This window comes from Mus pahari, unplaced genomic scaffold, assembly GCF_900095145.1.
Source record: "Mus pahari unplaced genomic scaffold, PAHARI_EIJ_v1.1 scaffold_6532_1, whole genome shotgun sequence".
Classification (NCBI taxonomy): Eukaryota; Metazoa; Chordata; class Mammalia; order Rodentia; family Muridae; genus Mus; species Mus pahari.
This window is the reverse complement of record NW_018393904.1, coordinates 50,147-76,352: the sequence shown is the minus strand read 5'-3', so window position 1 is coordinate 76,352 and position 26,206 is coordinate 50,147. Positions and strand designations below refer to the sequence as shown.

The following is a 26,206-nucleotide window of genomic DNA, read 5'->3' as shown; positions in this document are numbered from 1 at the left end:
TCAGAGGAGGGGTCACTCATTCATCACAGCCAGGCTGACTGGGAGACTGGTCTTTGAGCTGACTGGGTTGAAGGCCTCACATTGATACTCTCCAGCATCCTCGTTCCTCACAGAATGTATGGTGAGTTGGCACTTTGACGGAGACAGGGTCATCCTCTCTGTGAGCTGCAGACTCTGATTGTTGAAGAGCCAGCGGATGGAGATCCTGGTGTTGTCTGAGAAGCAAGTGAAGATCACTGAGCTCTGTACTCTAACTGTGCTGTCCGTGACTCTCATGACAGGCTGTGTTGCAAGCTCTGCAAAGGAACAGAGGAGGGGACCAAATGAAAGCTCAAATTGCCCCTCTATATCTCACACATAATAAATCTTCTAGGGAGGAGAAATTGTAGCTGTGACTACACTCATATCTTGTGCTTTGCATCTGCAACCCATGGGCTGTGTGACACTGATTCAGCCACTGAAGTTGATGTGCCTCAGTTTCTCTGTACTAAGGCAAATGTGCATGATCATTGCACTGCCTATAAGTTAAAATTACTTGTGAGCAATGTTCTAACCTGGGGATGGAGGAGGTGCTCAGATCAGCAGCATCCATTCCAGGCTGGATTCCTGAGAATAAGGAGGTACCTGGAGAACTGTCATCTCTGTCCCTTCCCTTGGGGATATTATTTTCATCTGATTCTCCTAAGTCCATCAGAGCTATTGGCTTCTGTCGTGGCACCTGTCTATGGAGACTCAGAAGGAGGAGGTGCACAGGGGACCTATATGACTGCAGCTGTCATGGTGGGAAACAGCTGATCCTGCACCCTGTGGGACTTGGACACTCAGCCAAGCCTTGTTCCCTGTCAGCTCTGACAGGAAGTCCAATGCTAGCCCTGAGGAGAAGCTCTCTGGGGACAACTAGAGTTGAGTCTGGATCCCTGGCTTCCTGATGCTCCTCTTACTGATTCAGTAGTGAGCTGCACCATGGAGGGAGGGGGAACACAGACTGACAGGGAAGACAGAAGGGAAAGAGACAAATCCATCAAAATTGAGACTTTTGTCTTTTGTGAAAAGATGTGGAAGAGTCTGCACAAATTGGAGGGAGTGAAGAAACGACTTCCATGCCCTTGGTGGACCTAACTGTGTTTCACTTCCTCTGTGGGGAACTATATGCTCATGTGTCTTAATCCTCACTGTCTGCACAAGTCTATTCTTCCTCAGAAGAAGTGTGGTGCAGGCAAACTTCTTCTCTCACTTCTTCCTCGAGAAACTCCAGGATTTTAACTCCCAACCTCCATTCTGGTCCAGGTAGCACCTGACATCCCTTCCAAATGGCCTTCCTGGTCTGATATCCAGCCCATTATACCTAGAACCTCATTAGAAAAAAATCTAATTTGATATTTTGAGAAGGTCCAGTGCCTAAACAGGCCTGGATGCCTGTGGGTAGAAGGGCAAATATCCAAAGATCTTGCATCTGATAATGAAATTCTCATATTTGGACATACTGACACTGGTTAAACCTCCAGCACAAATTACTACATGGATGAGTATGGGGTGGACAAGAGTACGGGTGTGTGTGCAGATGCAGGTGTACACCATCCTTAGTGTATGCTTACAGACAGGTCACAGCACCTAGATGGAGGTCAGAGGTCAACTTGAGGGACCCTTTCTCATCCTTCCATCTTAGGAGATTCCAGCAAGTCTCTAAGCTCCCCTCCTCCCACAGTCAAGCACTGTTCTCCTCACCAGTGAGCAGGAGAAACTACCAAGGGTGCAAGCATTGCACAGAAGTACATAATAGGTCATCATGACTACAGCTGCCTGCACTGCCCTCACTCTGTGGATTCTGTGGAATCTGTGGATAACATCATTTGCTCCAGCACTGCCACCAAGCTCTGCAGTCTTCCTTCCTCTGTGCTCAGCCTCCACCCAGGCATGAGCCCTTCTCAGGGTGATGCTGACTACTGTCAGGGATGGGGCCAAACACAAGGCTGTTAATCATCTCTGCACCCTGGGGCAGTAACAGCTCACCACAGGAGTGCCCTTTCTGTGTTCTTCCAAAGTGCCATTTATGATCTGGGGTCATAAGCTGTCATTTGTTCTCAATGCTAAGGTGGGATCCACTTACTTCAGGAAGGTGACAGAGATGCCTGTAAGGAGTGGGAAGGAACATGCTGATTGATGTACAGGAAAGGGACAGACTCATGCTCACTGGAGTCACCAGTCAGGGTGCAATGTCATGAGACCTAGGAGCAAGTGTGTGGAGAGTTTCATGTGGGCATGAAACAGGAGGTCACCTAGACCCTAGAGAGAAGACAGTGGCCCCACAAACCTGGGAGAGCTTCAGAAGGACTCTCAGCATCCTCTGCTGGCTGAACCTCACCTAGGGTCTGCCCATGTCCTTCCTGGGAGGCAGCTGTCCTCTGTCTAGGCAATTCCCTATGGGATATACCAGGAAGAGCTGGAAACCTGGTAACACAGGATCCTTGACAGAGAAAAGTGCTTAGTAGGTCTGAAAGACTGGCCAAGGGTACTGAGGTCTGTAGGGTCAGGGATGTTGCCAGGGTACACCCTAAGTGCATGGTTTCCAGAACTACATTTCTGAGTTTTCAGCCATTCTGAGCATGGCAAGAGCCTCAGGAGACTGGGCAGACTCTGAAGTCTTGGGCTGAGTTACTTCACCATCTAGTGTGTAGCAATGTATTGCACTTCATCCTGGGTGCTCCCAAGTTAGAAACTCTGAAATTTTTGCTCATAGGAGAGAATTCCAGGAGGTGGACATCAGAGGACTAACACTTGCTAAAAGGAACTGTGTCCTTTATCCATCATTTGGAGACACTGACCTTCCTGTGAAGTATCATAAGTCCATCCAAACAGCTAGTTAATGGCCTGGGAACCCAGATTATCCCAGCTATGCATTCGTGGCCAAGTCTCTGAAGATATCCAGAGTAAATATCATAACCATAACCGTGGCTCTTATGGCACTGCACTGGGTGGTGACACGTGCCATGACAGCCTTGTACCATGTCAGCTCTTACAAGAATCCAAAGCCAAGCAAAGACAAAATCATTTCCCAGTGTCACCTGGAGTTGAATGACCACAGAGATTTGCAACCATGGCTTCCTGGTAAACTCTATGGAGACTCCATGGCTTCCTCAGCTAGGGCTTATCTGACCCCCACAGAGTCTATATTAAGGCCATAGGCATGATGAGAGTTCCAAGGGCTGGGGATAAGTCTGACATGCTTGAAATAAGTTTACCTATAACAGGATGTGTAACTCTGCATGAATAGACAGTTGACAGGTTTTGATCTAATGCTGTTGGTCCACCCCATGTGTGCCCTCCAGTATGTGCCCAAAGGTCAATGTAAGTACACAATGCAGTGTGGAAGAAAGCAAAGACAACCCACTCTTTAGAGTCCAATTATTAATTATAATAAGCCTAACCCAGCAGTAGGAAGCCATAGAGAGTCACTTACTGTGGACGTTGACTTGGGCGTGTGCTGTTACAACTCTCACATTGCTGTCTATTGTTATTAGTGTGTACAAGCCCGTGTCTTTCTCAGTGACATCCTGGAGCAGCAGGGATCCATTGGTGTACCCTGTCTCTCTTCTGCTGTGTGCACGGCCTCTGATGATGGACTTTGTCGCTATGCTATATTCTGCAATTTTAAAGTCCTGAGTGCTATGCACACCTTTGTACCAGGAAAAGGTTTGCAGACCTTCTAGCAGATTATGGACCTGGAGAAGAACACTTCCCCCTTCAGCAGCATACTGTGGCACTGGATCGATGCTGAGTTGGGCAGACTCAAGAGGGTCACAGCACAAGGAAAGGGAGGCTGGAAGGAAAAGGAGAAAAATCATCACATGGGATCATTGTGCTTGGTGGAAAGATGGTGGCCTGCATCCTGAGCAGATGAATTCTTCACTCATCCTAAACAGGCATGTGAGGGTGTGTCTACCCCACCTGGTGGAAGTCAGCAACACGGCTTCCATTCCTTCAGTGTCACAGAATCTGTCATTTCCTCTGCATGGAGCTCTAGCCTCTGTGTCTCCATGGCTGCCCCCTCACTGCCCTCGGTCAGACACTGCACACACTCATGCACACTGTGCTTTGAGATGATGCCTCCTTCTGACCTTGGTCTCTGCACACCCTGCATATTCACTTTCTGACTTTTCTCATTTCCTTTGTACCTGCACTCATCCTCTAACCTCACTTTCTACATGTTCTTCCTGCTCTGCCTGCAGCCCCCAGGACTAGGGCTGGGTGAGGGCTTGGAGCAGGCTGCCCTTCTTAGCAGGCCCAGGAAATATGCTGCTAGGCTTTGTCAACTTGACACAAACCAGAGTCATTTGAAACAGGTAGCCTCAACTGAAAATAGAAATATCAGAATGGCTTCTGGGCAGGTCTATAGCACATCTTTTAACTGGTGATTGATGTGGGAGCACCAGTCCACTGTGAGCATTTCCACTCCTGGGCTCATGGTCCCATGTGAACTAAAACCAGAATGAACACGGTGTGAGGAGACAGGCAGGAAGCAGAACCCTTCCATTCTACCTACAATTATGCTGGTTTGATTTTTTTCTGTTTTTATTCTATGTCATAAAACTCTACTGTTTAGTGATAATAAATACACAGGATGGCTATAGACAGCCAAAAACCATTGTTCACTGTCTGCACAGATCAGAAGTGTCAAGTCCTGGAAAAATGGAACCCAGGACATTTTTAGTCAAGCCTTGGACAGACAACTGGGCCACAGCTTCCCAGTGCTCACCATTCTGTATGGACTCCACACTTTCCTCGTGTGTATTGCAGGAGCCTCAACAGGCAGAGCAGTCTAGAATCTTAGGTCCTCTGAGATGCAAGGTGGCATCAGAAGACAGAGTCTGACCCATGAGTATTTCTCTACTACATGTGTGTACTGCATATAGTGGTCAACCCCCAACATGTGGATAAAAGTGCATTGAGGAGGTAGTCACGTGCCAGCAGTGACAGTGCTCTGGTAGGAGCCCCACTGCACTGAACGATCACAGAGAATCACTTACTGTCCACCTGAAGGTAAACGTGTGCTAATTCCATTTTCCGATGTCTATTCAGAGTTCGTAGGGTGTAGAATCCTGAGTCTTTCCAGGTGACATCCTGAAACAGCAGGGATCCATTGCTGTACACTGTCTCTCTACCACTGTGAGCAGGACCTGGCTCACTTGAATTCTTGGCTTTTCTGTATCGAGCAATCTCAACCTTGTTAAATACAGTCAGTCCTTTGTACCAGAATAGGGATTGAAGATCCTCTGGAAGATTGTGAACAAGGAGAAGAACACTTCCCCCTGCAGCAATGCTGGGTGGCACTGATTCAATAGTGAGCTTGGCAAGGAAGGAAGGACGCCCACAGATGAAAAGAGAGGCTAGAAGGGAAGAGAGATCCATCAATATTAGGACTTCTGTATTTGACTAAGATGGTGCCCTGTGTCCTAAGCAGCTGTGTACACTGCTCAGCTGAGATGTGTGGGTGAGGGTCTCCATGCTCTACTTGGTGGAGTTCACCACATTACCATCATACTCTCCTTGTCCCTTGCTTGTTAATTCCTCTCTATGGTGCTCTCCCTTCGGTTGTGTATATGGTCCTGCCTCACTGTCTTGAGATCCCTGCTCCCACTCAGTGTAGATGAGTGTTAGTGTGCTTCCTCCTGACCTCTTCCCAAGCAGACCTGTCTTCACTCTCTGAAGCTTTTGTTGTGTTTCCCTCCCAACATATGAGTCACCTTCTAGCTTTCTTCATTGGTCTGTCTTCCTGTCCAGTAGGCCTAGAGAATTGTAAGACCCAGTAGTGTTCTTATATTTTTTTAAGCAAAGGTTGCCTAAAAACACATCAGATATCTGTGGGGAACCAATGAATGATTGATTGAATGAATGGTGTCTTTGGAACATGCCTGCTCATAGTCACATTCATACATTTGCGGTACAGTGGTCAATAATTCCACTACCTTTGATTTTTTTGTTACACTGTGTGTGTGTGTGTGTGTGTGTGTGTGTGTGTGTGTGTGTGTGTGTGTGTGTGTGTGTGTACTGACCAACAGGAGCTTGGTTTCCTATTTGGGACGTCACAACTGGGAACATCAGTTTTGATAACACTGTGCTCATGCTGACTAACTGTGGGTGAGAACACTCTCCCCTCCCCCTACTTCTTCACCAAGAGCCTCCTGCTGCTGCTGAGCCTCTGACCCACTGTGGCTNCTCTCCTACAAACCCTGAGACTCCTCTCAGGTCAATGAACTCCTGAGGAGCCTCCAGAGAATAGAAGAGTTCTGTCCTCTCACAGCCTGTAAAGTGTGGGCGCCTCGCCCAGGATCAGGAGGGCCTGACAGGTCATACAACCTTTGCAGAGAGTACACAGGGGGCCTCTCTGAACACTGGCTTGCTCTGTTCTGTTTGTAGCAAATCTGGTCTAACCCACCTTACTCCTCCTATGTATGGCCTCAGCGTTCTCCTGGACAGAAGCATCTTACAGAGGCCTGTAGGCTGTGGGGTGCTCTTTGTTCTATGCCTGGTACACTCTCAGGATGACAAACCTACCCTCTCCTCTTGGCTCTTTCTCTTTCAGCCCTCCAGAGTACACAGTGACAAACAACCTTCTGAGTATCTCTGAGCTCTGAAACAGCAGCTCACCCAGGGGTGGCCCTCTGTTGTGTTCTCATCCTGGGTCAGTCAGCAACAAAGAAGGAACCTCTGCATTCCCTGTGTGACAGAAACCCAGCTGAGCACCCAGTCTGCCCTGTGTTCTCAGTGCTCTGGAACAATGGAATTTGCTCTCAGGAGGAAGGTGACAGATGTGCGTGAGAGATCCAAAGGTACCAGCTGCAGGATGAGTGGGGAAGGGGACAGATTATTCTCACTGCAGGCAACAGTCAGAATTCTGATGGAGAAGAAAGGCCCAGGAGCAGCTGTGTCAGGAGCTCATAGCCTGAGTGTGTGGGAGGAGGTGACCTAGGTCCCAGAAGGACTGCTCTGGGTTCCATCATCCCATGCAGGGGTTCAACACTGTGCTCACACTTCCTCTGCCTGCTGAGCTGTGTGGTAGGTCTGCCCATGTGCACCCTGGCCTTTCTGAGATGCCTTGAACCTCTGTCTAAGTGATTCCCATGGGACACCTTTTCATTCACAGAGAAAATACATGTCTGGAATGTGAACATGAACCCCTGGCAGGGTAGCAGACACGGGAAGCAGGTAAGAGGTTTGAGGAGACTATAGCAGTGACCTTCTGGTCTACACAGAAGGGATAAAAGCCAGGATACAAGGAAAGGTAATTATTCAGGCACATAGGTTTACTAGGTTTCCTTGAGTGTCCCCAGACTATGCCTGCTCTTCACTGTGGGAACTGCAGTTCATGTCTGGAGAACTGTCCACAACAGTGCAGCCTGTTGTATTTGCTTATAGAAGAGAATGTACTAGCTTCAAAGGAAAAGACCTTTTCAGTTTGACCTGTGTAGTCTCTCCCACACTGATGGGACCCTGACCTTTTGGAAGTCTCATAAACCCACCAGGACAATGGGTTAATGGCCTGGGAATCTGCCCTGTTGTGGTCTCCCTCTGGGTCACTAGGATGACCAGGAGACATAGCCTAATTCTGGCTCTCATGGCAGTACACAGTTTAGTTCCACATGGAACAAGACATTGACTACAACAAGCACTCTTATCTGCAGACAGAAAATCAAGATCTAACACTAGAACAAACTTCTTAGGGCCAACAGGAGGTGAAGCTGGAACAGAGGTGTGGAGCCAGGGGTTTCTGGAACTCAACTCTGTAAGATGTCCATGGCTTCCATAGGCCCTTCTTTCTTCCCTCAAGAACTTTCTCAAGGACAGTTTACTATGAAGGACCCCAAGAGTCTAGACAGAGTCTGATGGCCTTGACTGACTTGCCCACCCTGCATCCAGGTTTCTCTGAGGTGAAATCAAATGAGGGACTCTGCACAATTGACATTGTTTTCCACCATGTGTATCCTGCACTAAATGCTCAAGCCCCAACGTGGAGACACAATGCAGATGGAAAGGAGACACATGCCAGGCCTAACACTTCTGTGTGCCTAGTGGAAGGACTCCACCCAGCACCCAGAGTTTTCAAAGAATTACTTACAGTACACCTGAAGGAAGATGGATGTATTTGATACAAGTTCTCCACGTTGACTTATGGTTCGAAAAGTGTAATATCCTGTGTCCTCCCGGGTGACATTTTGGATCCACAGGGACCCGTTGCTGTACAATGTCTCTCTACCGCTGTGCTCAGGTCCTGTCACATCTACGTTATAGCACAGTGAATACAGTGCAATTCCAAGCTTCAAATTCATCAACCCTCTGTACCAGGCAAAGGCTAGAAGATTCTCTGGCAGATTGTCAACTCGTAGAAGAACATTTTCTCCTTCAACCACTTGGAGTGGTAAGGAATGGATGATGACTCTGGCAGTGGTAGGCAGGAGCCAATAGGTTAAGATGGAGGCTATAAGGGAAGAGGAATAAGTCACCAATCATGAGTATGTGTGAGCATCCCTCAGCTTATGCCTATGGGTAGGGGTGTGCCCATAATACAGATGAGCAACATAACCTCCATGACATCAGAGGGTGTCATTTCTTCTATGTGAAATCCTCTACTCAGTTGTCCCCATACCACTCTTCATCTAAAGAGTGTCTGTTGTAATGAGAAGGAGTTCTCTTTCATCCTCCTCTGCTTCCTCCTATCCCTTCTCCTCCTCCTCTCCTGCACACAATCCTCACTTTCTGAATTGTTTTCTGTTCTAGTTACAGTTCTCTTAAACCATTGAATCTATCCTCTGGTATGCCCTTCCCTCCAGCCTTGATCTGGCTGACTCAGAGCTTGTGTTTTTCACAGCCAGCTAGCCCACCTAGGATGGAGTCTTCCAAATTAGGTAAAATCTATTGTCCTGCCACATCTGCTGCTTCCTCCAAGAAGCCACTACCTGCTGAGAGGCTGAACCTGTTTTCCTGATGAGATCCTGACAAAGAAACAAAATCCTGGCATAGTTGGGGATGGGTTCCCACCCCCCTATATAAGATCAGACTCATAAGTAAATATTGGGCCTTGATCAGAGAACTTTGTCTTGGCTCATTAGTTCTCTCTCTGTCCATCCCATACAGTCCCAGCTCCCCTTTCAAGAACTCAATTCATGTAGCCGCTGGAGGCTATACTCTAGATATTGTGACTTCTGGGTCACTAGAAAATGCTTTGTGGTGTAGATACTTCAATCCTTCTTAGAAGGTGGAACCAAATGCCCATGGAAGGAGTTACAGAGACAAAGTTTGGAGCCGAGACAGAAAGAATGACCACCCATAGATTGTTCCACCTGGAGATCTATCCAATATACAACAACAAACACAGACACTATGGTGAATGCCATCAAGACCTTGATGACAGGAGCCTGATATTGCTGTCTCCTGAAAGGCTCTGCCAGTGTATGACAAATACAGAAGTGGATGCTCACAGCTATCCAATGGATGGAGCACAGGGTCCCCAATGAAGGAGCTAGAGAAAGTACCCAAGGAGCTGAAGGGGTTTACAGCTCCATAGGAGGAACAACAATAGGAACTAACCAGTACCCCCAGAGCTCCCTGGGGCTAAACGACCAAGCAAAGAAAACACATGGTGGGACTCGTGGCTCTAGCTGCATATGTAGCAGAGGATGGCCTAGTTGGTCATCAATGGGAAGAAAGGAACTTGGTCCTAAGAAGTTCTATTCCCAAGTATAAGGGAATGCCAAGGATAGGAAGCAGGAGAGGGTAGGTTGGGGAGCAGAGGGAAGGGGAAGGGGATAGGGAGTTTTTGCAGGGGAAAACCTGGAAAGGGGATAACATTTGAAATGTAAATAAAGAAAATGTCTAATAAAAAGTTTGTTTTTTTTTTTAAAGGCTTTGTGAGGATAGGGATTGGAATTATCTTTTTGGAATGTTCAGTTCCTTAAAAGATCTCAGAAAACAATGGGGGTGAAAAGGAAGGGAAAAAACAAAGGAAACAGGAAGGAAGGACAGTAGGAAGGAAGAAAAGAAAAGAAGTAAAGAAGGAAGAAAGGATATCTCCATGGATTTATCTACATAGTACCCAGGTTTGTTGCAAACTGCAATCATTACATGCAAGTGTGATTTATATTTCTGAATTGTATGTGTGGGTTTTGGAAGGCACATGTCTCAGTATCTGTGTCTACAGGTACATGACACACACGTGTATAAAGGGCAGAGAAGACCCTGCAGTACCCTGTATCTCCATCTACCCTATGAGAGCTGAGGAATGAATTCAGACTGGCATGTCTCCACACACCGAGCCATCTCATTGCCCCTCCCAGGTTTAATTTCTGTTTGGAAAATCAGCATGTAAGGGTTGGGAACATGGGCTTCAGATCATGGCAACCAATGTGACTGAATTTGAACAAGGGCACCTGAAGATTTTCCTCCCCTCATCAGCTCCCATCTGCTCAGCGCTTCCTGCTGCTGAGCCTCTGTCCCTCAGTGTACTTTCTGCACTGCAACTACAGACACCCAAGTCTTCTCTGAACATCTCCTCTACAGAAGACTTTAAGCTTCTGCGTTTCCCTTCTCATACAATCAGATAGTGGGCACTTACCTGTGAGAAGGGCCCTCTGCCAGGGGGTATGTCCTTTGCTGGAAAGTTCAGAGGATACCACCATATTTCTTCTCACTGAACTGTCCTTTGAAAAGACCTTCAAAAAAATTAAAGCCAGGTGGTGGTGGCTCACGCCTTTAATCCCAGCACTTGGGAGGCAGAGGCAGGCGGATTTCTGAGTTCAAGGCCAGCCTGGTCTACAAATTGAGTTCCAGGACAGCCAGGGCTACACAAAGAAACTCTGTCTCAAAAAAAAGAAAAAGAAAAAGAAAGAAAAGAAAAGAAAAGAAAAGAAAAGAAAAGAAAAGAAAAGAAAAGAAAAGAAAAGAAAAGAAAAGACCGTCAGCTCCTGCAAGGCACTTGGCCTCTGCTGTCCTTCCTCCTTCTAAGCAGAATTTTCTCTCAGGCAGGAGGACTTAACAGCATCCTACAGGCTGTGGGGTCTGTGCTCATGGCACTCCTCGGTCACTTCCACTCTCAATGCTGCCCCACATCTTTCTCACATTTTCTCTCTTTATGTTTCTTCTCCACCAAGACCTTAAGCAACAAGGCTGATAAGCATCGACATGCCCTCAGAGAACAACGACTCATCCAGGGGCTGACATCTGCTGACTCCTGGACATGAGTCTCTCCACATCAAATAGGAAGCCTCCATCTTTCCTACGTGTCCCTGAGACACACAGATCCAGCTGAGGTCCCAGTCTGCCCTGTGTCCTCAGTGCTCTGGGAAGGTGGGATTTCCCAATAGGAAAGGGGCACAGATGTCTGTGACTGTTGGAAGGGACCAGCTATGTGATGACTGGGGATGAAGATAAACCCTTTATTACTAATGTCACCAGCCAAGTTCCTGACCCAAGACTGAGTTCCTGAAGCAGTTGTGTGAGGAGTTTTATGTTCTTGGTATTGGGGAGGTGACCTGTGTATCCTGGAAAAGACTGTGGGCTCCTCTTCCTACCAACTGCTTCAGGTAACCTTCCATCATTATGGGTTGGTTGAACTGTGTGTTGGCTGAGCCCAACTACTCTCTGGTCCTCCTGAGTAACCTATGCCCTTTGTCTGGGTGATTCTGCAGCAAAAAGTCCTGTATTCCCCTTGGGAGATGCCAGGAGGGAGGGGAATTTCAGGATGCCCAGAGAAAGGGTTGTCCATAGACACAGGAACAGAGTGGGGTCTAGGGAGGGAGATCCAGGTCAGTGGGGACAGGAATGGAAAACAGTCTCCTAGGCAAGGTCATAGGTCATGGAAACAATTGTCTGAGTGTTGAGTGACAGCTGAACATGAGAAAACATGACTTCCTATCTAGTCCTTGGGCTCAGAAATACTGCAGATACATGTGGCTTAGTTATGGAGTCAGATCTAACTGTCCATTTGTTTTCAATTCTTGGCCAAGATGTCCCCTTAAGCAGCTGACAACCAAGATTAACATCAGCTTCTCCCAGATTCACAGACACCTGAGAAGGCCTCCAGGATGGGGACACTGGCTACATGGCTGGAGACAGAGAACTTGTACTTCACATCTGTCACCTGTGACCCAAGTGAGACTCATGTGGACTTGGAGTTCCCTGTGTCTCAGTTTCTGAGTGACAGCACTCCTGGTGAACAAATAATACGGTGTCTACAAGGTAGACTTAAATATGAACTAGGACCTGAAACTGGGGTAGGACAGCTGTCCAGATCACCAGTGTCTGTTACCATTTGCCTGAGGGTAGAATTCCTTAGACTTACTCTCTGAGGACATGAATCATCAAGAGGAACTCTATACTCTGTCCCTTTCATGGAGATGCTGGCCTTCCAGGAAAGTCTAAAAAGCCATCAGAAAAGTTGGCTGAGGCCAGTGCACCTCTACATTTGTGTGCAACCATTCTGAGACACAGAAGGAGATGCCCAGTGACCCTGCAGCATTATGGGTTGGCTGTGCTGTGTGTTGGCTGAGCACAGTTCTCGCTGGTCCTCCTGGGTGAGCTCTATACTTTTTCTGGGAGATTCCCCATCAGCAATCCTGTCTTATGCTATGGGAGATGATAGGAGGAAGGAGGCTTTCAGGTTCCCTATAGAGAGGGGTCGTCTCAGACACAAGAATCACACCTGGGTCTAGGGAGGAAGACCAAGGTTAGTGGGGACAGGAATGGAAAGCAGTCTCCTAGGCAAGGTCATGGCTCAGGGAAACAATTGAGAGTTAGGTATGGAACCTGGTATCTCAGAGTAGAGTTTTCTGGGGGAACTGAAGGCTCATTCCCAGGGCTAGAACAGGAGGGTACAACACCACAAATGTGACCTTCCCTGATCCCTTCAGCACAGGTGGGATGCAGGGACTGTCATCCTGTTCACGTGCTCTGCAGATCTCATGTTTCCATCTAGGGTAGGGTGAGTCCAGGCAGACTTCCAGATTCTCCATGGGAAATCTGAGACTAAAGTTGGATGAAGTGTGCATCCAGAGGATAGGCCCTTTCAGGCAGAGCTTTGTACCCACAAAATGTAAGTGAAAAAACATGGTACATTCCTATTCAGTCTCAAACAAGATTACAGTAATAGAAAGTGGGTGCACCTGTTCTCACTGGCCCATGTCTGGTGTCTCAATCCCTCCTTCTCTTGGCCCACTGGATACTGAGGGGTCTTCTACTGAGGACAGGGAACAGAGCAGTGATTCAAATGGAAGTGCCAACTGCTCTTCCCTGTACACTGCTCCAGGTCTCTTTCTCCTACTGTGACAAAAACACTGTGAACAGAAGCAGTTCAGGAGAGCAGAACATGCATTTCCTGTCCAGGGCTGGGTCATAGTGTAGCCCTGAAGGAAGCCAAGGCAGAAAACAAGCTGCTTGCTGGCTCATTTGCTGGTTCATTCTCTGGCTCATGCTTAGCTACCTCTCTTATACAACCAAGGACCATCTGCCTAGGGATGGTGCTGCCCACAGTGCCCTAGGCTTCCTGCATCAGTTAAAACAATCACTCTCAGACATGTCCACAGCCAGAGCTGATAAGGAAATTATTCAGTGTAGACTTCTTCCCCAGGTGACTTCTGGCTGTGTCAAGGTGACAGTTAAAACTAACAAGGACACTGTATTAAACTGTCAAGTCCTCCTTCTCCAAAGGGAGACAACACAGGAAGTTTCCCATTCTATAAATGAGTGTGTGTCATGCTCCATTCAGACATCATATGTGCTGGTGTCCATAGCCCCACACAGCTGTACACTCAGAGCCAGGACACCAGTCAAGGTTTTCCACATTTGGTTTACTCTTCAAAGGTGGCATAATCTGAGCTCAGGGATTTTCTGAATAGTGAGTAAAAGGGCATTTTAAAAGCATAAATATCATCCTGATAAGGAATAGGCCTCCAAGGTACCTTCATCCCCTGTCTCTTCTGGCTCCACTGAACTCAGAGCAGAAACCAATCACTGGCTGAAACAAGAAAAGACCTGGGAAAATTAGGGGTAAAAACCTTTAGAATGATTCCAAGTTCTGAGTGATCCTTACAGGTTCTCTCTCTCTCTCTCTCTCTCTCTCTCTCTCTCTCTCTCTCTCTCTCTTTCTCTCTTTCTCTCCATCTTTCTCTCCAATGCCAATTCAGAGTCATCCAGGAGAAATCAGAGATGCAAAAAGAAATGGAAGAGTCAGAGCTAGACATCATGAGACTATTGGTAACTGTTTGTGACTGTGGGCTTGCCCTGGGAAATAATGTCTGTATCTATTCATAAATCCAAGACTTCATTCCAAAGCTCAATGCTGACATTTCAATAATCCACTTAACAAGACCTGTAAGTTGCTTTCCCTGTGGTCCTATTGAGGCCAATGGTCAAGTTATATACAAAGAAAATATAAGATCCATTGGTAGTAATGGTGCTGCTGGGAATGAAGAGCTCTTGGGAGTGAGACTGGGGCTTCCCACTGATACTCCAAGACTAACGTGCAAGGGAGTGGGAGGCTGCATGGCAGGAGAGATTGAGGTTTGACACTGAATGGTAATGAATGTCTGAGGGGAATATCAGCAGGACATTTGAACCATTGGAACAAACAGAATAAAGCCACAAGTGATGTCAGCAGAGGGAAGGAGAAATTCTTCTATAGAAGGATGTAATATCTGTGCTATAACATCAGTTAAACAGGTCCCAGTCAGAGCTGGGGTGCAGCTTTGTAAAAAGTGTACTCATGTGGTATGCATGAGCTCTGTTCCCTCACCAGCATACACAGAGAAGGACCACACTAAATACCCATGTGTTCATTAAGTCTGAGTCCCAGTGTCCCCTGCACTTTATTACCTTAAGCATCTCTAGGTGAGAGAAGTCCCTCCAACCCATCCTAGCTCAATTCTAGGCCTGTCTACATGTGCTTAGGGTACAGAAGGTCTGTGTCATGAACCCTGTGACTGTGGGATGGCCACCCCATCCATAACTTGATATCTTGTTTTCCTGCTGGATGTGGGCTCTATAAGTTCCCTCTTCCTACTGTCAGGCATTTCATCTAAGATCCCTCTCATTGAGTCCTGAAAATCTCCCACCTCCCAGGACTCTGGTGCATTCTGGAGGGTTCCCCCAAACTCCTGTCTCATGAGGTAGCCTGTTTCCATCCTTTCTGCTGGCCCTCAAGTTTTCTTCATTCCTTTTCCCTCACCATATGCCAAATCAGATACCCCAACACCCCCCAACTTCATCTCCCCCTCTCATCCTTACTTCCCTTCCTACACGTGATTGCTTTCTTCTCCCTCCCAAGTGCGACTGAGACATCCCCACTCAGGCACTTCAGATTGTTGATCTTTTTTAGTTCTATGGACTTTATCTTGTGTATTCTGTCCTTTTTTGGCTAACATCCATTAATTAGTGAGTATATACCATGCATATCCTTTTGGATCTGAGTTACCTCACTCAGGATATTTTCTAGTTCCATCACTTGGTTGCAAAACTCAGGATTTCCTTGTTCTTAATAGCTAAGTAGTATGTCATTGTGTAAATACTACTCACATTTTCTGTATCCATTCTTCTGTCATGAGACATCTGGGTTGTTTCCAGTTTCTGGCTATCACAAATAAGGCCACTATGAACATAGTGGAACAAGTATCCCTGTATTATGGTGGGGCATCATTTGGGTGTATTACCAAGAGTATGATCATGGAGGAGTATCTTTTGGGTATATTGCCGATTTCAGTGGAGTTGCTTCAAGTATGTCTCCATTTAATTTGACATACAATAGAGGTCTGCCAGGTCTGTGTTCATTCAGAGATGATGCACATAACCCTCAAGAGACTAGAGGCCCCAGGGAGTTTGGATGTCAGGTGGAGTGAGATGGGACATCCATGTGGAGACAGGAGGTGTGGATCAGATATGGGATATGCAACTGTCAGAGAGAGAAGAGGGAAGGGGAATAAAATATGGAATTTAAAGAAAGAGAGGGGGGAAGGAAGGAAGGAAGGAAGGAAGGAAGGAAGGAAGGAAGGAAGGAAGGAAGGAAGGGAGAGAAAGAGAGAAAGAGAGGGGGAAGAAAGAAAGAAAGAAAGAAAGAAAGAAAGAAAGAAAGAAAGAAAGAAAGAAAAAGAAAGAAAATCAGAGAAAGAATAATAAATTTATTCAACTTCTCCGGAAAGAACTAAATCAATATCCCTCATGATAGCTTGAATAATAACACTGTACATTCCTTATTAATCATTTTCAAATATATCTACTGACTCGGGAGCTGAGTATTTATCCAGCAGTCCTGGATATTTAGCTGTATGTCCAGTTTCTGGGGCCTTCTTTTGCTACTGGGAAGGAACATTTGTCAGAGGCAGCCTGGTGTCCTCATGAGCTTTGCACACTGCCCATACTACCGATGGCAACCAAACATCTTGTTTTGTCAATACTATTGTCCTATCATAATCAGAATAAATCTCACAGATATTAGAGTGACTGACAAACACTGAGTGATCCCTTTCCCAGCTTCTTGTCTTCAGCTTTTCTTCTGGCCCATCCATCTTTTCTCTGCTACATAACAAAAGCCTCCTTGTTCCTTGTATAGCAGGTCAAGCTCACAGCATGAAGCAATTAACATTCTCCTCTCATGGCTTATGGCATTTTCCCTCAGGTAGCACTGTGGTGCAACTTCCAGTTAAGGTATGAACTCATAAATGGCAGTTCATGTAAAGACTGTCACCCTTTTAGTTTCCCATTATGTGATGCTTAACTTTAGGTAGGAGGCAGATTCCTCTGAGGATCTGGTGGAAACTCAGAAATCTCAGAAAAACACATGATTGTGTTGATTTCTTCATTGCCAAGAAAACCAACACAAGAAGCAACTTAAAGAAAGGGAACATTTATTTTGCTTCTGGCTTGAAGGGGAGTCCAGGGAAGTGGCTGTCCTGCTGCATCTGTAGGAAGCAGGGTGAGCCAATTGCTCACTCTCTGCTCACCTTTCCATTTATGGCATCTGGGTCCCCAGCTTGTAGGATGCTGTTTCCCACATTTCGGGTAGGTCTTCTCCCTTATTTTAAATCTTTCTGGAAACATACCCAGAGGTGGGTTTCCACAGTGATTGTAAATCCAGTCAAGTTTACAGTTAAATCAACCATGCAATGATTATGAGTGCATATCAAATGTTGAATGTAGATTTGAGCCTCCACTGATTGGCTGAAGGTCATGGGGTTTCTTATATCTTATTTGTTTGATTTTTGATACTGGGTCTTTCTACATAGTTCAGGTTGGTGTCAAACTCAGGATTCTCTTACCTCAGCCTTCTGAATATAGCTAAATGTTTTCTTGTGGCTGAGTTCCATATCCAGGGTGGATCATGAATCATGGCAGATCAAGAGCCATCAAGCAGCATCCTGAGCTGATAAAATTTCTGATCTCTGTAGGTGTAAGACCCCCAACTCGATGTGTTTTTAAAAAAACCCTAGAAACTGCGACGTGCTACCGTCTCACCAGCAAGAACGACACAACACATCGTTAGGATCCTTCTGCAGTAAAGCTTTAATGCATCTTGAGAGGCAATGCATAAGCTACTTGAAAGTGGAGACCCCAAGGTGAAAAACCCTCTCCCTTATATAGGAAATGTTCTCCGCCTAGGACGTGTAGCTCCCTGGTTGGCTGCTCACTATCGGCCCAGATGACGCCACGGGACAGGCAGGGCACAAGGGATGGAAATTTACCCGGCACATGCGCAGACNGCTTGTTTACCAGTTAGAACACTGGATGCCAGCACCGTCTTGCCATGGCGATTGTGAGGATGNCTCCCCACAAGAAACAAAGCCCAGCATAGAGTTCTTTGTTCTTTTGAATTCCGCCTGAGATACTGATGACCACTAAAACTGGCTCATCGCAATTGACCCACCCTGCGCCTGACTCATTGTGTAAGGGACTAAGAATGTTTGCCAAAGATAGCTTGTAACTCTTCCATAAGAGATGAGCTGTAATACATCATCCCCACTCTTATGATGTTTACTTAGCTTCCCCACCAAGAATGTTTGCCAAGGGTAGCCTGTAACTCTTCTGTAGGAGATGAGCTGTAATGTTTACTCAGCTTCCCTATTCTGTGTGGACTTATCCTCCCCTTTCCTTATGCTTTTTTTCCTTTAAAAGCCCTCAATTGCAACTGCTGAGGGTCAATCTCCTATGAGCTCGACCTCAGAATGCTAATTTCTCAATTAAACCTCATGCATATTGCATCAAGAATGGTTTCTCTCGAGTTATTGGGGCATCATCTCATCCTGGGTCTTGAGCAAGGGTCTCCCTGGAATGGAGGTCTTTCAGTAGACACCACTTCTAAATTTGACTCTTCCTTCTATTGAGCATCTCTTCAGATAGGCAACAAATTTATAATGTTGATCAAAAAGTGAAAAGGTAAAGATATCTACATTTTTGAAACTCTTCAGGTTATTGCTTAAGCTTATTAGATTATGTCTTCTCTGTTCTCAGGTCACGTTCCTGAATTTAGACAAGCTGAGGAGGTAAAACTAGTACTAGTCCAGAACTTCTAAACTTCTCTTCCCTCATGACCTCTTTTTTTAAAGAAGACAATTTTTTAGGATTTATTTATTATATGGATCTGAATACACTGTGGCTGTATAGATGGTTGTGAGCCTTCATGTGGTTGTTGAGTACTGAAGTTGTATGACCTCTTCTCACTCTATCAACTCTTCTCGCTCAGTCCCTATCTGCTCCAATCCAAAGATCTATTTATTGTTATACTTAAGTATACTGTAGCTGACTTCAGACACAACAGAAGATTGCTTAAGATCCCTTTGCAGGTGATTGTGAGCCACCATGTTGTGGCTGGCATTTAAACTCACAACCTTTTGGAAGGGCAGTCAGTGTTCTTCACCACTGAGCCATCCTGCAAGCCCCATGACCTGCTCTGCAAGAGAAATTTTCCTGTGGCTTCAAGTATGCAGGTATATAAAACATATATACAAATAAAACATTTACCAATAATAAATCATAAATAAATGTGTCTTAAGCAATTCCTGCTGTTATCTTACCATTTGCTAATAATAAAAGCAAACTAACATACTAATAAAAAAGTCAAAACACCAAATGCCCAAAACAAAGGAAGAATGTTAAAAACAGTAAGAGAAAAAAGTCAAGTAACATATAAAGGCAGACCTATCGGAATTATACCAGACTTCTCACCTGAGACTATGAAAGCTAGAAGATCCTGGGCAAATGTCATACAGACCCTGAGAGAACACAAATGGCAGCCTTGCTATTATACCCAAGAAAACTCTCAATTACCATAGATGAAGAAATCAAGATATTCCATGACAAAACCAAGTTTAAATGATATCTACCCACTTACCCAGCCCTACAAAGGATAATAAATAGAAAACACCAACACAAAGAGGGAAACTACACCCTAGAAAAAACAAGAAAGTAATCTTCTTTAAACAAACCCAAAAGAAGATAGCCACACAAACATAAAAATAACATCAAAAATAACAGGAAGCAACAATCACTATTCCTTAAGATCTTTTACCATCAACAGACTTAATGCCCCAATAAAAAGACATAGATTAACAGACTGAGTACATCAACAGGACCCAGCATTTTGCTGCATACTGGAAACACACTAAAGAATCAAGACAGATACTGCTTCAGAATAAAGGCCTGGAAAACAGTTTTCCAAGAAAATGGCCCCAAGAAACAAACTGTAGTAGCCATTTTAATACCAAATAAAATCAACTTTCAACCAAAAGTTATAAAAAAGATAAGGAAGTGTGCTTCATATTCATCAAAGAAAAAATTCTACCACAAAGAATTCTCAATCCTCAACATCTATACTACAAATGCAAGAGCACCCACAGTCATAAAAGAAACTTTACCAAAGCTCAAAGTACACATTATACCCCATACAATAATAGTGGGAGACTTCAACACACCACTCTCATCAATGGACAGACCACAGAAACAAAAAGTAAACAGAGACACAGTAAAACTTACAGAAATGATGGACCAACCGGTTTTAACAGATATCTATAGAACATTTCATCCTTAAAAAAAAAAAAAAAGAATATACCTTCTCAGCACCTCATGGTACCTTCTCCAAAATTGATCATATAATCAGTCACAAAACAGGCTTCAACTGATACAAGTAGATTGAACTAATCCCATGCATCCTATCAGATCACCACAGACTAAAAGTGGTCTTCAGTAATGACAAAAACAACAGAAAGCCCACATACACATGGAAGCTGAACAACACTCTACTTAATGATAACTTGGTCAAGAAAGAAATAAACAAATTAAAGAATTTTTAGAATTTAATGAAAATGAAGGCTAAATATACTCAAACTTATGGAACACAATAAGACCAGTGCTAAGAGGAAAGCTTATAATTCTGAGTGGCCCTAAAAAGAAACTAGAGAGAGCATACACTAGCAGCTTAATAGCACACCTGAAAGCTCTAAAACAAAAACAAACAAACACAGCCAAGAGGAGTAGATGGCAGTAAATAATCAAACTCAGGGATGAAATGAACCAAATAGAAACAAAAAGAACTATACAAAGAACCAACAAAACCAGGAGCTGGTTCTTTAAGAAGATCTTCCTTCCTCCCTTCCTCCCTTCCTCCCTTCCTCCCTTCCTTCCTTCCTCCCTTCCTCCCTTCCTCCCTTCCTCCCTTCCTCCCTCCCTTCCTCCCTCCCACCTTTCTTTCTTTCTTTCTTTCTTTCTTTCTTTCTTTCTTTTGGTCATTCTTGTTTTTTTATCAAATATTGTTGTCCTGGCCTCTGGGACAGTAAACAGGGACTGGGGGGTCCACCTGTAAGAGAATGGGCAGACAAGAGACACAAAGAACAGAGAGCAAGACAGAAAGTCTGATCAAGCTGACAAATTTTCATTATTCTCACACAGGTTACATACTCATAGAAGTAGGATATGGGGTAAGGCAGGTGGAGAAGAGCCCCTTTGTCTCTGAGGAATATACTTATTCTCAAGAACAGGATGTTCGCTGGGTAAAAAAGTTCATCAGAAAACTTTATATGCCCCAGTGCAGGGGAATGTCAGGGTCAAGAAGTGGGAGTGGGTGGGTAGGGGAGCAAGGTGGGGATAGGGTATAGGGGACTTTCAGGATAGCATTTGAAATATACATGAATAAAATATCTAATAAAAATATGAAAAAAAAAGTTCAGCAGAAAGAACAGAACAGAATGGGTTGCTAGGCCCTTAACCACAAAACCTATAGCTATTTGTTCTCAACTGGGCTAGTACTTTTCCATAGAGGCCAAGACTTTGTACCAGTAACACTTACAGAGGACAAGGCAGTTAATGTTAAAACAAGGTTGCTCCCAACAAAACACTATCTAATAAGAGTTAAACTGAAAAGGGAAACTTCAGTTGAGAAAATAACTCAAACAGATTGTCTAGTTGGCAAAAGATCACTGACTATTTTCTTGACTGATGATTTACTATTGCAAGTGCCATCCCGCATCAGCTGAAATAAGAAACCAGCCTGATCAAGATCGTAATTCTATTCCTTCATGAGTAGTATACTGTAAGATATAAGATGAAATAAACTCTTCTCCAAATAAACAACTGAAAGTTATTTGAATGTGTCTTTCTTTCAGGAACATAAATCACTGAGACAGGTGGTAACCCCTCACAGGGAATATTAATAATATTAATTTTACTACAGGAAGTAAACCATTCTGTAGAAAAATTATACAAACCCACTAGGCATGCAAGGTCACACAAAAACATTGACTGTTTATGTGGGGAAACATGAACATGTTTGTTCATGTTCAAACAGCATTTCTGATTAGGAGGCTCAAAATGGTGCTCACTTAGGCAGCACATATACTAAAATTGGGACAATACAAAGATTAGCATTGCCCCTGCGCAAGGATGACATGCAAATTCATGAAGCATTCCATATTTTCAGGACACCCAGGATCATGGGCTCACTGGTAAGTGGAATGAAACATCTCTTCCAAAACAACTGGAGGGGCTTGTAGAGCAGGAAGAGGAGCAAAGGAAGCCAGAGTGATCAGCCACTGGGGTTTGTTTTGGTTGGCACCAGCCACTTGGGATCGAACTCGGCAGACTGGCCCACGGTGAGTCCCAGATGACTCTCCATGCTGCAGGCACCCTAACACACCCAGGATCTTAGAATCATGGAAGAGAGTTGGCCTCCAGAGAGGGCTCTGACACTGGGACTCAGGTGAGAGCACCACCTTGTATCCCGGGACTCTCAGAGACCAATCCTCGAAGGGGAGCACATTGGCCACAGAAACAACAGAGCTTCTTGAAGAGGGTCCCTTTGGACCTTCATCTTCAGCCAGGAGGGGGATCTGAGCTCCAGACTTCTGTGTACCTTCCCTGCAAGAGGAGAGCTTGCCTTCAGAGAGTACTCTGACCACTGGGACTCAAGAGAGAGTTGGATTCCCAGGAGTGCTGACAGAGGTTAACAAAAATCACAGGAGGAACAAGCTCCAGGCAGAGACAGTTAGAACAACTAACACCAGAGATTACCTAATGGCAAAAGAAAAATATAAGAATCATACTAACAAAAAACCAAGAACATTTGACATCATCAGAAACCAGTACGCCAACCACAGTAAGTCCTGAATACTCCAACACACCCAAAAAGCAAGGTTTGAATTTTAAAACATATCTCATGATGCTGGTAGAGGATTTTAATAAAGGCATTAATAACTCACTTAAAGAAATACAGGAGAGCACTGCTAAACAGGTAGAAGTCCTTAAAGAGGAAGCACAAAAGTCCCTCAAAGAATTACAGGAAAGCACTGCTAAACAGGTAGAAGTCTTTAAGAGGAAACACAAATATTCCTTAAAGAATTACAGGAAAACACAAACAAACAGGGGATGGAATAGAGCAAAACCATCCAGGATCTAAAAATGAAAGCAGAAACAATAAAGAGAACCCAAAGGGAGAAAGATCTGGAGATAGAAATCCTAGGAAAGAAATCAGGAAACATAGATGCAAGCATCAGCAACAAAATATAAGAGATGGAAGAGAGAATCTCAGGTACAGAAGAATCCATAGAAAACATGGACACAACCATCAAAGAAAATTCAAAATGCAAAAAGATCCTAATTCAAAACATCCAGGAAATTCAGGACACAATGAGAAAACCAAGCCTAAGGATCATAGGTATAGATGAGAATGAAGATTTTCAACTTAAAGGGCCAGTAAATATCTTCAACAAAATTATAAAAGAAAACTTCCCCAATCTAAAGAAAGAGATGCCCATGAACATACAAGAAGCCTACAGAACTACAAATAGACTGGACCAGAAAAGAAATTTCTCCCAACACTTAATAATCAGACCAACAAATGCACTAAATAAAGGTAGAATATTGAAAGCAGTAAGGGAAAAGGGTCAAGTAACATATGAAGCCCAGTACTAGATGGGTTTAGTGCAGAGTTCTATCAGACTTTCAAAGAAGACCTAATTCCAATTCACCAGAGAACTCCTAAACCTGATAAACAACTTCAGAGAAGTAGATGGACATAAAATTAACTCAAACAAATCAGTGATCTTTCTCTACATGAAGGATAAACAGGATGAGAAAGAAATTAGGGAAACAACACCCTTCACAATAGTCACAAATAATATAAAATACCTTGATATGACTCTAACTATGGAAGTGAAAGATTTGTATGATAAGAACTTCAAGTCCCTGAAGAAAGAAATCAAAGAAGATCTCAGAAGATGAAAAGATCTCCCATGCTCATGGTTTGGCAGGATTAATATAGTAAAAATGGCTATCTTGCCGAAAGCAATCTTCAGATTCAATGCAAATCCCATCAAAATTCAAACTCAATTCTTCACAGAGTTAGAAAGGGCAATTTGTAAACTCATCTGGAATAACAAAAAACCTAGGATAGAAAAAACTATTCTCAACAATAAAAGAACCTCTGGTGGAATCACCATGCCTGAACTCATGATGTATTACAGAGAAATTGTGATAAAAACTGCATGAAACTGGTACAGCAACAGACAGGTAGATCAATGGGATAGAATTGAAGGCATAGAAATGAACCCACACATGTCCCGACCCGCGGGACACATTATTCCATGGTCCTCGAGGGGGATCACAAACCTAGAGAGAAATGGGATAAAGAAAGAGATGGAGACCATGCATGCTTGTCATAGTCTCATTTACTAAGGGAAATGTTCAGTTTTTATACAATACAGTGAGGGGTGATCAAAAGAAAGCTTTGTGAAGGACAAATGGGGAGGCTAATTGGGTGTTTGAAACTTTTGTGATTTATCTCAGTTCCTTGGTGTCACTGCTCCGGAACATCAGCAGCTAATCTCAAAGTCCCGTTTCTTCTAATAGCCCAAGGTGACAGCTCCGGGCAGCTCCGGAATGTGAGAAGACTCCCTCAGTCCTTGATGTTTGCTTAGGGCCAGAATCCTGCTGGTTCCCACCAAATGGTCTTGCAGCGAGAGGAGGCAACTGGCTCCAAACAAAGAACTATATGGCTTTTAGCTGCATACTGTAAAAATGTCTGGGCTGTGAGATGCCTGGGCTCTAAGATGCCTGGGTTTTCTCAACCTGGTCTCCAACACACACACCTATAGTCACTTGATCTTTGACAAGAGAGCTAAAACCATTCAGTGGAAAAAAAGACAGCCTTTTCAACAAATGGTGCTGGCTAAACTGGCTGTTATCATGTAGAAGAATGTGAATTGAGCCATTCTTATCTCCTTGTACAAAGTTCAAGTCTAAGTGGATTAAGGAACTCCACATATAACCAGAGACACTGAAACTTATAGAGGAGGAATTGGAGAAAAGCCTAGAAGATATGGGCACAGGGGAAAATTTTCAGAACAGAACAGCAATGGCTTGTGCTGTAAGACTGAAACAAATGAGACTTCATAAAATTGCAAAGCTTCCATAAGGCAAAAGACACTGTCAATAAGACAAGGCCAACAACAGATTAGGAAAGGATCTTTGCCAATCCTAAATCAGATATAGGACTAATATCTGCTATGCCCATTCTAGTGAAGTCTGCTTGACAGGCTGAAAGGCCTTGAAACACTCATGAGGCAGAGTTCCAAGGAAACTATGCCTCCTGGAAACTTGGCATTCCTATAGTCTGTACACTCAAACCCTGCCCCCACGTTAGTCTGGTGTATGGATCCAAGTGCTCTCTTTCAGTATTGTTTTATTATCAGTGCCTTTAAGAATTGATTTTCTTGACATATCTAAGCCTCCACCAGTGTTCCAATGGTTCCTAGAAAATTCTTGAAGCCAACAGTGAGCTTGGAATTCAGTAAGAATATTCAGAATATTACCTATTCAGTAACATTCAAATTCACTTCTAGTAGAGACAGTGAAACTAATTAGGCATTACAAAGAACAGAGCTAGAAAAGCTCAGGACTAGTTGGCATAGTAATTACTTAGGACAATAGCCGAGTCACACCCAAACACAGGAATACACAATGTCCAAGCAAATAAGTGGGTTGTCACTGAAGGTGTTAGTGGAAGGGAATTCCCCTGATATAGGTTACTTCACTAGGCCCAGAGCTATAGCATAATTAGGTATTTACTAAAGAACCCCTGGTGGTGGGTTTAACAATAGACTACCATTACATCAGAGCATTCACCTGGCTCTGGAGTTTAGCTGATCTTTTTAATTAAGTGGTAAAGGAGGCCTGGTTCCCACCATGTTTTGATGTATTCATTCTTTTTGTTTTGTGTCACTGTAATTTGGTGGATGTGTTCACCTGGCTTTTCTTCTTTTTCTTCTGTATAAAAAAGTCTGGTGTTTGAACAATACATTCAGACCCCGCACACACTCCCCTGTGTCACATCTGTTTGTCACCCCATTCTTGCTGACTCTATGCACATCTATATGAAACCTTGATTCCCATGGATTGAGAGGGGCCAACTGAGCCAATTCCGTGGCAAATAACCAATATATACAAAGAACTCAAGAAGCTAGCCTCCAGAAAATCAAATAACCCCATTAAAAATGGGGTACATAGCTAAACAAAGAATTCTCAACTGAAGAATACCAAATGGCTGAGAAGCACCTGAAAAATGTTCAACATCCTTAATCATCAGGAAAATGCAAATCAAAGCAACCCTAAGATTCTTCCTCACACCAGTCAGAATGACTAAGATGAAAAACTCTGGTCACAGCAGATGCTGGCAAGGATGTGATGA

General features: G+C 44.3%; 1 protein-coding gene and 1 non-coding gene across 3 annotated transcripts in view; one reads left to right on the top strand and one right to left on the bottom strand.

The window, feature by feature from the left end:
- Positions 1–12: 12 nt before the first annotated feature.
- Positions 13–26,206, bottom strand: part of LOC110315792 (pregnancy-specific glycoprotein 22-like) — a 42,765-nt gene continuing 16,571 nt past the window's right edge. The window contains exons 1-5 of one of the 2 annotated variants that reach the window (XM_021189762.1): positions 10,607–10,670; positions 8,114–8,473; positions 5,025–5,384; positions 3,458–3,817; positions 13–296 (exon numbers count right to left, since the gene is read on the bottom strand). In XM_021189762.1, coding sequence (XP_021045421.1) covers positions 13–296; positions 3,458–3,817; positions 5,025–5,384; positions 8,114–8,473; positions 10,607–10,670 — 1,428 coding nt within the window. Of the gene's footprint in view, positions 297–3,457; positions 3,818–5,024; positions 5,385–8,113; positions 8,474–10,606; positions 10,671–26,206 lie in introns of those variants that run through there. The other variant, XM_021189760.1, reaches the window with a different exon arrangement.
- On the top strand, positions 21,838–21,941 carry LOC115063380. Its single transcript, XR_003843220.1, has one exon. It is a non-coding gene; the product is annotated as a U6 spliceosomal RNA (small nuclear RNA).